The sequence below is a fragment of the Palaemon carinicauda genome, chromosome 14 (genome assembly GCF_036898095.1).
Source record: "Palaemon carinicauda isolate YSFRI2023 chromosome 14, ASM3689809v2, whole genome shotgun sequence".
Classification (NCBI taxonomy): domain Eukaryota; kingdom Metazoa; phylum Arthropoda; class Malacostraca; order Decapoda; family Palaemonidae; genus Palaemon; species Palaemon carinicauda.
Genome location: NC_090738.1, coordinates 51,610,681 through 51,623,647, shown reverse-complemented (window position 1 = coordinate 51,623,647; position 12,967 = coordinate 51,610,681). Strand labels below are relative to the sequence as shown.

The 12,967-nt window shown below is 35.4% G+C and overlaps 1 protein-coding gene across 3 annotated transcripts in view; it reads right to left on the bottom strand.

The window, feature by feature from the left end:
• Window positions 1-12,230, bottom strand: part of LOC137653582 (uncharacterized) — a 31,796-nt gene extending 19,566 nt beyond the window's left edge. Inside the window, exon 1 of one of the 3 annotated variants that reach the window (XM_068387106.1) lies at window positions 12,130-12,230. In XM_068387106.1, coding sequence (XP_068243207.1) covers window positions 12,130-12,154 — 25 coding nt within the window. In that variant the 5' untranslated portion in view covers window positions 12,155-12,230. Of the gene's footprint in view, window positions 1-9,973; window positions 10,132-12,129 lie in introns of those variants that run through there. The other 2 variants (XM_068387107.1, XM_068387108.1) reach the window with 2 other exon arrangements.
• Window positions 12,231-12,967: the final 737 nt, after the last annotated feature.

The window sequence follows — 12,967 nt, the reverse complement described above, 5'->3', positions numbered from 1 at the left end:
ATATATATATATATATATATATATATATATATATATATGAGAGAGAGAGAGAGAGAGAGAGAGAGAGAGAGAGAGAGAGAGAGAGAGAGAGGAGAGAGAGAGAGAGAGAGAGATTTCATTTATCACTTGAATTACCCAAGTCAAATTTCGGAGGCCAAATAAGGTCATCATCTTATACCTATCTTCTAATCTAGTTGTTTTTGTACTAAAATGCAGATAATAGTTACTTTATTTTTCCCATCACATGCATTCATCTAATATAAAATAAGCCAATACCACAAGCTAAAATGTTGTACATAACTGTGCAAATGGTGAATTATGCTTCTAAATAAATAACAATTGCTTATTTACAACCAAAAACTAACTGAACGGAAATTGAAAGGTATAGAAAACGAAGTGAAAAAAAAATTAGTACTACCTTACTACATAATGCAATTTTTGGGACGGAACCGCCATTTTTATATTACTAAAGTAATGGCTGAATTTAAATGCATATACTGTAAATGAGCGGTCTCACTGTGTACATACAGCAAGTATCGAAATAAGTATACAAACAATCTTTCAAGAAAACTACTGTTCGAATCTCAAGAACTATGGTACAGCACTGAGGAAATATTTCTTTCCTCTAAACGCTCGAAACTAGCCACTAAAGGGGCGTTATCATTACGAAAGCTCAATACCTGACAAGGTCGGTTGGGCTGAACTCCAACCAGAATTATAACTGAAATCTGACAAAGATCATAGCATGAATGGTCAACCAACAGACTTCATTCCATTTTGACTGACAGTCTTGTTATTTTTAGAGGTGAAATGTTTCAAATACAATATGTGAGGTAGGGAACCACGAAAAGCAAGGGCCTATAAAATTATTCATGCTACCTAAAAGGATTACCAGCACTCAACGTTCACCGATTTTTAACTCCTTAATCTAATATTGTCCCTATAGATGGTATTCATATATCTATTCATCTGTATATGAATTTATATAATCTTTCAACCGAGTTACTTTGCCTAAGAAGCAACTAAGTTCCAAAAATAACCAAATACCAATCCTACACTCAGAATCTGGATTAATTTCCTTCATGCTACTATATATATATATATATATATATATATATATAATATATATATATATATATATATATATATATATATATATATATATATATATATATATATATATATATATATATATATATTATATATATATATATACACTAACTGAAGCTTCAAGTCAGTCCAATTTTAGGACTAACTCTGCAAACATATAAAGAATGGCCTAACAGACATTTGATATATATACTGTACATATATTATACATCATAAGTTTCCACCTAGAGCTTGTAATATTTTTTTTCCATTCCTCATACCCTATTCGCCATGTAATTTCAAAGCACCATTTTCTTGAATTCACGTCATTATAACATTAACTTATACATATGCTTTCAAAAAAAAAAATTCATTATCCAATTCATAAAACTTGTAACATTAGGTAGAGACCAATGAAAACTATTTCCAAGATTGTGGCTTCCATCTTCAAGCCTATACCACCGCTTATTATAATGATTAAAATATGAATTTCGCATTTGTGAGAAGACTGGGTTTTACCAAAAGATTAATACTAACATCAGTCAAAATGCACTATGCTACGAAGCTATAGATGTAGAACAAGCAAAGTAAAAAAAAAAAAAAAAAAAAAACAAGTAATGAAAAATACCCCTAAATTAATTTTCATAAGATTCAAAGCAAATTTTTATCGAAATTAGGGGGGAGAGAGAGAGAGAGAGAGAGAAGAGAGAGAGAGAGAGAGAGAGAGAGAGAGAGAGAGAGAGAGAGAGTCAGTTAAGCAGAAGCTCAGTCAGTTAAGCAGAAGCTCAGTCAGTTAAGCAGAAGCGACATTTAAAAGTAGATGGAATAATGATCACTTAGCTAATTTAATCTTCGCAAAATTACGGTCACATCACTTCAATGGTAGCTCACAGCTGCTCAAACGGAACGCAAGGCCCAACCTTCTAGGGAAGGGATTTAGTTCAATTCATTCCTTGCGCTGCTCCAACATAATTTCAGATCTGGTATTATATTCTGACCTATTCCAGTACCAAAGGACCCATCCCTAATCTACGCATTCAATATAACGGTTCATAGGCCTAAAATGACTCAAAAAGTTTTGCATGCATAACTTTTCCTGAATTGGTAAAAAAACATGGACCTATTACTGAAAAAAAAGGTTTCAGAATAAATGTTAGCCGGACTGAATTACCTTTATAATTTACTAAGCTTCCTTCATTTATTGATGGACTTTCAACTAGGCATAAATCGAATATAATCACAACTAAACTTTCCTTATCACGAGAGCAATTTTCAAATGTTCTATATAGTTTGTGTAAGTTTTTTATTTTTTATCCGTTTACAGTAGTACTGTCGTTTCATCCTTTTAAAATTATTTTCGATTTTCCTTAAATAATAATTATCCTTCCTTACCATAACTTCGTTTGATATGTGCAGACTTAATGGCGTCATTCTTCTGGATTGGCTAGAACATCAAATTAAGTCAGAAACTGAAAGTTTCTTACACCACTTACGTGCAACCGCATACTCCAAAAAAGGTTTGCCATGTCTGAATTAGATGGCAACGTCTGAAAATTGTTGCAGACAGGGAAAAAAACTTCAACAACAAACATGCATCCACTACACAAGTCAACGCAGTCTCAAAAAGTACAAAAATACCGTTAGGTAAAAGAAAACGAACAAATTTTTAACCACGGAAAGGTCAATGAGAGAGAGAGAGAGAGAGAGAGAGAGAGAGAGAGAGAGAGAGAGAGAGAGAATCCACACCCTATAGTACCACTTTACCTTCTTCTAAAGAACAGTTCTGATCATGTACATAGTTGGTGTTAGTTTCCTTTCCAACGGAAAATTATATAGAAGTGTTGCACTATTACATGTCCAAACCACTGATTAGTTATTTTAATGTTTGTTTTGAACAAAATTCGGTAGCATACAATGCACAACCAAACACCATTTGCACAAGAAGTAATGCAGATTAGGGTTTTCATGTAATTTTCAGATCGAGAGATTTTTTCCATTGCAAAGTTTAGTGTAATGATTTATTAGTAGCAAATGGGGATTGCAATTCCTAATGAATGTCAAAAAAGCCAAAAGAAACTACTAAAACCCAGAAACTTAAAAAGGGCTCATCGTTCTACCTACACCAAAGCTGCGACCCACAACAGTCGAAAAACAACTAGGTACATAACTACTACCTTATCAAGTGTTGCTGCCACACTGTATTTAATGAAGGGCGTCCATCATTCGAGAGAGAGAGAGAGAGAGAGAGAGAGAGAGAGAGAGAGAGAGAGAGAGAGAGAGAGAGATGGGTCCCTGAACCGTGTGCGTTTACTGGTGTACCTTGAGAGCAAATGAACTAGGCTATGTAAACTTTCTTTTCGCTAGCTACATAAAAGATTCCATTAGAAACACATTAAACCAGAACGTTAGCTTTTTAAAATTGTGATAAAAGAAAAATAAGTGGTGTAAAATTTATTACCGCCTATATTTGGCAGAAGTAGTAATAATATCAAATACCTAAATTGGAAAAAAAAGTCAATCTTTTTCCCCAAATTGGCCTATCTCCCTACCCTTGGAGACTCTACCATCTTAACAAGTATGTGAGCAAAGGGAGATATATTACTATGAAATGATGAACAGCCATAAAAGCATTGACAATGGAAGTGTGGCGGAAGGGAGGGTGAAAGGGTTATAATGCTATCCAGAGTGCCACACCCCGGGAGGCCAAGAACGGGAGGGAAGAGCGAGCCGCTCGGAGTTGGACGTTGGGGGAGACGGGGGAATAGGATTGGGAGAGGCGTAGAGATGCGGGATGTCTTAAGTGTGTGTGTGTGGGAGGGTGGAGGGGGGGAGTGGGGAGTGGAAGCGCTGGGATAAAGGTGACAGATAACCAAGCTCATCCTAACAAACCAGCCCTTATCCTCAGATTTTACAGGAATAGTCACGTGCCTGACCCGGTGCGCCATTGATTATAGGAAATGATAGGATTTAATTAAAATTGAAGTTTTTTAAATATTGCAATAAAAATATTCTTGTGCAAAATTATTGTCATGCCAAACTGAAGATTGTTTTATAGATAAACTGCGTGTATACCAGTTAACCTTGAGTACAGTTAGTAAGCGTTAATGCGTAGTCATGCCAAGCCATTATTAAATACCAATTGCATCCATAAACAATGAACCCCATTCTTCATCCTTACATCAAAACCAGAAAGGTAAATCGGGCGTTAATATTTAAGCGATTCTCCGTTAAAACATCCACCCCAAGGCCTCTCCACACTAATGAGGCCTGCCAAGGGGCGGAGGTATGCTTGCATCATTCCCTTTTGAGATGACAGCAGAACTTGACGCCAGCATTCGCTGTTCATATCAGTTGTTATGAGACGCAAACAAAGAAGACTGCCTTAATGGTATAATGAGAACGTTCAGAAAACAAGCTTCAGAGATGGATATCACAGGGTCACTATTAAAGTGAAATCTATAAAACATTACGATACTACTTGCTTTTGCCATTAGTATAAGACAAACTCCTAGTTTGAAAGTCCCATGATAGCTTATTCAGCATATGGAAAGATGTTGCTATTGGATAGTTTTTCTAACAGTTCTATCAAAGCACAGCTGACCGTAGTTCTCCGATATAAATTACGGTTTTTCCATTTAGCAGAGGTTTAATATTTATTTGAAATCTTTGACGAGAGTTTCACAAATGTATTAACTCCCCAAGGAGGGGAAGATAAAAGATCAGGTGAAAAGACAAATTACTGAATGAAATGAAGGAAATGGTCACGAGAGAAATAGATGTACAGGACAGAGGAAGGTGGAGGAGGCTTACTGAAACAGCGACCCCGTACAGAAATGGGAAATGCTGTAGGAAAAAAAAATCCGAGCTCAAAGGTGTGTGCGCATTATATATATATATATATATATATATATATATATATATATATATATATATATATATATATATATATATATATATATATATATATATATATATATATGTATATATACATATACAGTATACAGTATATATATATATATATATATATATATATATATATATATATATATATATATATATATATATATATATATATATATATATTATGTGTGTGTGTATATATATATATATATATATATATATATATATATATATATATATATATATATATATATATATATATATATTATATGTGTATGTGTAAATATATATATATATATATATATATATATATATATATATATATATATATATATATATATATATATATATATTAAAGTATATAAATATAATCTAAAAATAATGTAGCTAGATTATGTAGAAAAGAATAAACACCAACTTCACATGTTTTAACCTAAGACATGCGGACACGTGGAAGGGAACTATTAAAAATAAATCCCCTATAGAGAAGTCACAAGTGTTTATATCTTTTGTTCCAGGTGTTGTAATCTTTTATATGTACACCTGGCAGTTGCACCTCTGGTCCCTTGCATGATCTGCAAAACCTTAGACAAAACTTCAAAAGCATCGTTGAACAATAGTGCATGCTCTGTTCAAGTATTAATAGTATTCGAGCGCAATATATAATGAATATGAATTAACATATAAATAATAAATCTTTATATACATGTACATTCATATCAACCGGGGTTGTCCTAAGAAACCATCCTTCGTGTTAACGGCAATTACGTTATAGGCCTACGACCTTCCATTACCGTATCCTTTGCGCTGTTAGCTTTTATTTACTAGTCATCCGTTGAATTTGTGCATACAAAACATTAGTACACAGAAAAGTGAATGCTCTTTTATAAATCATTAAAGTGTTTGCGTATTTCATTAAATACTTTATGAAAAACATAAAGGGTTTTTATTGTTTAGTCCATATACAGTTTTCAGTTAAAAAAAAACTTGTACTTTACTTCAAGGGATGCTTTACCGGTCCTGTACAACAGGGGAACACTACTCTTATCGTGTAATTAATTGCAAAGGTGAAAATCCTATAAACAATGAAGTAAATTACTGATAATAAATCTGGACTACATTATTCGTTAAGTCATTATCTCCAAAAGAAAACTACACTTGATGCACATTTATATATGGAATTGTGGAAACCTGTCAATACGAGTGATGGGTAAAGCCATTCCCTTTAATACTCCCTGGCGAGACTATAACAAACTTCTACGTAGCCGATTATGTTCATTGTAATACGGCAGTAAATTATATCAACTATCCAAGTCTGACCAAAAAATATTCCCAGACTAGTAAATGACTATTAACGCTTAACTCAATTATATTAAAACCAACGACTAAATATTATAATGGGACGAATGTGAATGAACTTCGGCATAGATATTACGTCATTAGTCTCAATGGTGACAATTTGTCGACTAAACCTTCTAGAATTCAAGCTTACCCCACATCCACATGAAGCAATGTTGAAAAGATTACCAGTTTTATTAGTCTTAGCAATACGATTAGCTACCCACCTGCTTTTGTTTATTATAGTAACTAGATTACTGAGAGAGAGAGAGAGAGAGAGAGAGAGAGAGAGAGAGAGAGAGAGAGAGGAGAGAGAGAGAGAGAGAGAGAGAGAGAGAGAGAGAGCGCTTATATACAGAAAACGAAGGTAAGCAGACCAACTGATAACCGGTCCCTTATAGAAAACGGAGACAAAGTGTAGGAGAAGGGGTAGGGAGGGGCGAAGGCGCAATTACTTAGGTCATACTGCATTAAAATTCACGAAAAAAAAACTAAACCCTTTTCACAACCTACTGGACATGGTAATTGCTAAGTGCATGTGAAATGAAGCAGGGTGTATATAAACTCTCAAATTGTTAATAGATGAAATGCATGGCTTTAATAGTAATGACAGTCCACTAATAATTACTCTAAATATGATCGGTCAAAACTTATTTACTCATGAGAAGCTATATTGGACTAAGTATCACGCAAATCAAACAAGCTCCCCAAAACACCTACCTGGTCTACATCCGTAACTATGATGGATTACTAAAAGAAAAGTGCAAGATTAAGCAAATGCTGGGAGCAGAGCTGCTTCAGCATCCAATATACTGGTTAAAGCTGATTAACAAGAGAATAAAGAAAAACTGAAGGTTATGCAATCAGTGAAATGGTCTGATGTAAATGGAACTGAGTACATATACAAGCATTGAAGGAAAAGATTAAAAGCGGTTACCTTACCGTTACATACTTCGAAGCCTAATAAAAAAAAAAAAAAAAAAAAAAAAAAAAAAAAAAAGCTATCAAAAGATATCAGTACAGTTCATTAAAACTGAGAAACCGTTTCAATATTACAGCGTACAAACGCAGTTAACAAAAGTACAAGCAACTATAGAATCTCACTATAAAACAAAAGGAAAGAGGAAACCCAGACTCCAAAGGGAAAAAATCAATACTCGGAATACAGGACTCGGGGGAGACGACAGCCCAGCTCACTACTTCCCAAGCCAGTCTATTAGCTTCCTAGTAGCAAACTCAAAACTCCTAAACCCCCCCCCCCCCCGCACATAACCCCCTTTAGGGAGTTTTAATCAGGCCTCCCTCTTCCCCATCCCGCGCATTATTTGAAAAGTGGGAGAACCAGAGTAGATTTTTATTTATTTAATTATAGAAATGAAATGAGTAGGGTTCATAATTACGGCTACACTGGGCTGATAATGTGTATAAAATATCTAGACAAATTCAACATTATAATTGAAAAGGAAGAAAAAAACTAGGCAAATATTGAACACTCAACACGTGGTCAGGGAAGACGAAAAAGTAGAGTTATTTATCAAACAAATAACGAGTCAGTGTCTTAATGAATAATTACTAATATAATCTAAAATTTGGTATAACCTTAAAAGGCACTCACTGTCAAACCATGTTCATTCTTCTTTCAAAAGTAAAGGACTACAATTTCTTTTTCTCTGGAGACAATACCCATAAACGCCATTCAAGCGATATACTTTTATAAAACGATGTAAAAAAAAAATTATGTAAATATACTATGTTGGTATGTTATATATTGTACGATTGCATTTCATAAAAGATGAAAAAACTCCACTTTATATGAACAGCGTTAATATTTGACAAACCCACCCACTACAGACATTCCCCGTTTGCTTTCTTCATTATATTATTTATCTATTATATGTATGGATTGAAACTTATTTTCATGAAATATAATTAAAGATAGTCAGAAGAACGTAGGTTCCTCACGTGTGAGAGAGAGAGAGAGAGAGAGAGAGAGAGAGAGAGAGAGAGAGAGAGAGAGAGAGAGAGAGAGAGAGGGGGGGCGAGGTTATCGCTCTTTAGATGACATACATGTGTACGAACAATTTGTTTGAGCGTTCCCAGTGGAATGGCATGGCCGTTGGTAATAAACTTAAATGATTAGTTTTGAATAACTAGCGTGCATTCTACAGTATTCTATGTGTAGCACACTACAATCGTGCATTGCGTTAATGTACTAAACTAGTGAAAAAATAGCGAATGGAGTGGGTAATTTCTAAATTACTGGTGCAATTATATAAAATACCGTTAAACGCGGACCAATTGTTTTCTAGACAGGAATGGAGGGCCATATAATGTTCCAATTAATAACGTAACCATCTCTAGCACCTATCCATGACCATATTGAATTTTAATAAACGAAAACAAGTGATATCTGCGTGCCAAGTTCAACCGGAATCACTGGGTGGGAGAGGAGAGAAAAGTGCGGCAAGTCTGTGAAGTAGAACAGTCTGCGGACTAGATCAAGACGGCAATATGGCGGGAGGGGGGGAAAGGGGGGGGATGATGAGGGAGGGTGGTTATCATTGGTAAGAGAGGGGGGTTGCGCGGAGTGAAAGGGAGATGAGGGAGGGACAGACCTCGAGAACTAGTGGTTGGGGGCTTGGTCAAACGCACAGAGGGAGAGCGGGGTTAGAGAAAGAGGGGGGACGGACTAGACAAGGATCAACGGGACGGAGGAGGGTGGGGAGGAAGAGGATGGAAGGTGGAGGAACATGTGACGAGACCGATGGAGGGAGGATGAAGGTTGTAAGCGTGAGGGGGGGAAAGGGGGGGGGGGGTAGAGCAGGAAAGAAGGTACGGTATGCTAGATGCAAAGGCGGAAAGGGGGTAGCAGGGGAGGTGCTGAACAGGGGGGGGGTACTAGGTGATGGAGCGCAGGGCCACCTTAGTACTTCTTATAGGACACTAAAACTGCCATCCTTCAAAAACAGAACGAAATAAGCTAATAAACGTTAAACTTTAGCACATTTACTAAAATGAAGTCCATTTTAAACAAAGAACTCATCCGGACTGTACAGCACAAGGCTGACTGGACAAAGCCGTCCTCCAACAATGGAGTCCGCTTCCACAATTAAAAATAGGACAAATTGGTCAAAATTTACATTAAAAAGATGACAATTTAACACAAGAGCAACGGCAGATGGCACTATCACGATTTCTCCTTCACATATCGATCCATTCCTGAAGTCACCACTGAAGACATCTTTGTAGACATCGTGGGCCTACAGAAGAGGGAGCCACCCAGTCTGACGTAATGCTGCCAGCCACGTCAACCTCCAAAGCTTGAATTAACAAATTAAGACAAATCAAACATGCAAATTCAACTACTAAGAACCTTTTTCTTCTGTTCAAACCTGAGAAAAATGAGATACCTTAAACCTAAGATACGGTAAAATCCTAACAATGTGTTGAGACCACTTTCATCCCTCTATGGGATGATACTAAGAAAGTTTCAATTCAAACTATTTGTTAGCTTTGCATGTAGCCATAACTGAATGGCCTACACTCTAAAATAAAGGGAAATTTAGCACGAGATTCACAAGAGGAAGGGAGGTAGCCATAGTGGTGAGGCCCTGCCAGCCGCCTGCTTCTCCGGCGAATACTTTACCTTTAATTATAATGAAGCTATGAATGGGGTTAAATTTTAAACTACGAGTTGATATCTATAATATAAAATAATCAACTCTATATGCGCTGAAATAAAACTATCGCCGTCTCGCAGGTCCTACTCCTCCGTTATGACCTACACGAATGGTGTGCTGGCAAACGGGGACCACAGCCATGACGTCACGCACGGATTCCCGATGTTTCACTTTCTTGCCAGTGTTCGATCTATGCCTTTAACTTTCGTTCACTTGGCTGCGACTTAGGGTAAGATGTACCGACGAAAACTGTGACGTACTTTTATGACAACTGACGATAGACAATACAATTATTAATGGCGCACAGGCGATCCCAAGTTGCCAGAAGTTGATAGTGATATTTCGCAATTGAACGTAATTCATTTACTTTGCTTATGTTTTTGGACCTATTGAAAATACATAAACCTTATAGATAATCTGAGATGTATATCACTATATGGAAAACAAATATCTTATTCGAATACTCAGTCGTATTTCCCCCTAAAGTTAGTGAAAGTTTAGATTATCGTACCATTCAAAATTCCCGCCCAACAACATTCTCCCAACATGGACACTTTCGTGTTGAACAGTTGATAATATTACTTATACGTTTGAGATTAAGATTTCGCTTCAAAATAAATTCAGTATGCCTATGATATAATTAATTTCGAAGGTACACAACAATGTCTAAAAGAAATAAACGATTTAAACTGTGTGATCATCATCACACAGTTTAAATCGCATATAAGGTGCGAGTGCGATGACTTTCTACTTCCGTTTTAGTTTTATTGCTTTCCTTAGAAATTATAGTCATTATAGTATGAAAATATATTTTTTAATATTAATACGAACCCGTTCTCGGTCTTTACTGTGTTTCATGGGGAGAAGGGATTTATTAAACAGTGTATACTGATATGAGGAATATTTGAAATTTGAATAGTGATGGATATTAAAACCAGCCATAACTCGTTTACGGTTTTACTCGTGCATCTTAAACGTCATTCATGGCCATAGTCACTCAGGAAGTCATATTTCATATCACAAAATTTTCTTTGGAATCCTGGTTTCTTTGTAGATGTATTTAATCATCTATCTCGGTTGAACGTAAGGAGGGGGAGGGGGTATAAGGGAAGGCAATAACAGGTAGAGGGCAAAGGCATACAATGGGCAAAAGCTGTTTGTTAGGGTTAAGATTTGAAAAACAAGGTAGCTATTTAGCAAACGTACACTATGCCTTCACTTACATATTTTGTTCATCACGTGTCAGCTTTCGTGATATATATATATATATATATATATATATATATATATATATATATATATATATATATATATATATATATATATATATATATATATATATATATATATATATATATATATATATATATATATATATATATATATATATATATATATATATACTGTATGTGTGTAACCTTCACTATATTTAAATACTGTAAAAACAAAATTTATCCTTCGAGAGAGAGAGAGAGAGAGAGAGAGAGAGAGAGAGAGAGAGAGAGAGAGAGAGATTATTGTTCTCACGATCAGCAGACTTTATGTTCTAACATACTAAGCATCGTTAACAAATGCCATTATTTTATAGTATCAATTATAAACTTTTAATCGTTAAACTTGTTTGAAGTTTGAACCGGAGTGAAGAAACTTGCTGTAATACGGTGAGCGTACATTCGTTCGTGGACGCGGTATAGCCAAAATCCTTTAGAATCACAGGGTCTCTTTGTTCTCGAGACGGAGTTCGCGTTACTCAATACCAACCGGACCTTTTTGGCTACGCATTTCATGAACCTGGAAATTTGCTCCTGCTATTCGTTGATATTCAAATCAGTCGAGGCATCTTGTTATGAACATTGCGAAGCGGACCATTCTTTCTTTATTCAATCAGATACATATAATCGTACCAGCACTGGAAATGTTTGATGCACAACAATCAAACAAGCACAATTATTATTTCCCCCGTCGTAAATGTATTAATTCGTATGCGAAATTTTCTTTTTAAATGTAAATATTAAAATGAATCAAGTCTTCAGTTGTTAATATCATTTTAGTAGTTTAGAAAGGAAAGTTGCTACTTGATCAACGTGACCTTTGTCAAGTGTAATGATATGTGATACTTCACCTTTGCTTGTAGTTTTGTCTTGCATATTATGTCTTGCCAATCGGATATGTAGGGTGACGCTGGGTGATGAGGAATTCTGTTTTGATGAACCCAAGTTTTTCGACCTTTCCCACCTCTGTCATGGGTCAGGGAGTTCTTACCGCGTGGGATCTTGCGAGTTGTCAATAGCCTTTTATTTTAATATATTTTACACTTTTGTGTTGATCAACCACTCATTATAAATGATGTACCTAAATCAACGATAAAACCAGAATAAATGATAGATAAATATTTTTATAATATCCCGATATGTTATCATTGGTAGAAATGGAAAACTTGGCACCCTAAAATCATGTCTTGCCATTTCCCGCTGCGTCCGTTGAACGGCGGAGTGTTACCCTCCCCGACAGAATACAGTAGATATATCGTTATGTACTGCATCTTCGATCCTAGAAACTGGGGTTTCATATATATATATATATATATATATATATATATATATATATATATATATATATATATATATATATATATATATATATATATATATATATATGTGTGTGTGTGTGTGTGTGTGTGTGTGTGTGTGTGTGTGTGTGTGTGTGTGTGTATAAATGGAGGTATAATTTGTAGAGGCGAGAGAGAAGAGCATCAAAGGATAAAATGGATGATTATAAGTGGGTTTGAGTCATTGGCACGGAGATGAAAATAGATGATGAGTTTATGTAATTAAATTTCAGGATGAGATTATGTTTTCAGAGAAGAGTTGTGAGTGAATATTGGAAGAGAGTAAGGGAGAATAAGAAAAAAAAAAAGATGAGAAGGAAATTGGGGGTCTAGGGAAGTTGGGAACAATAAT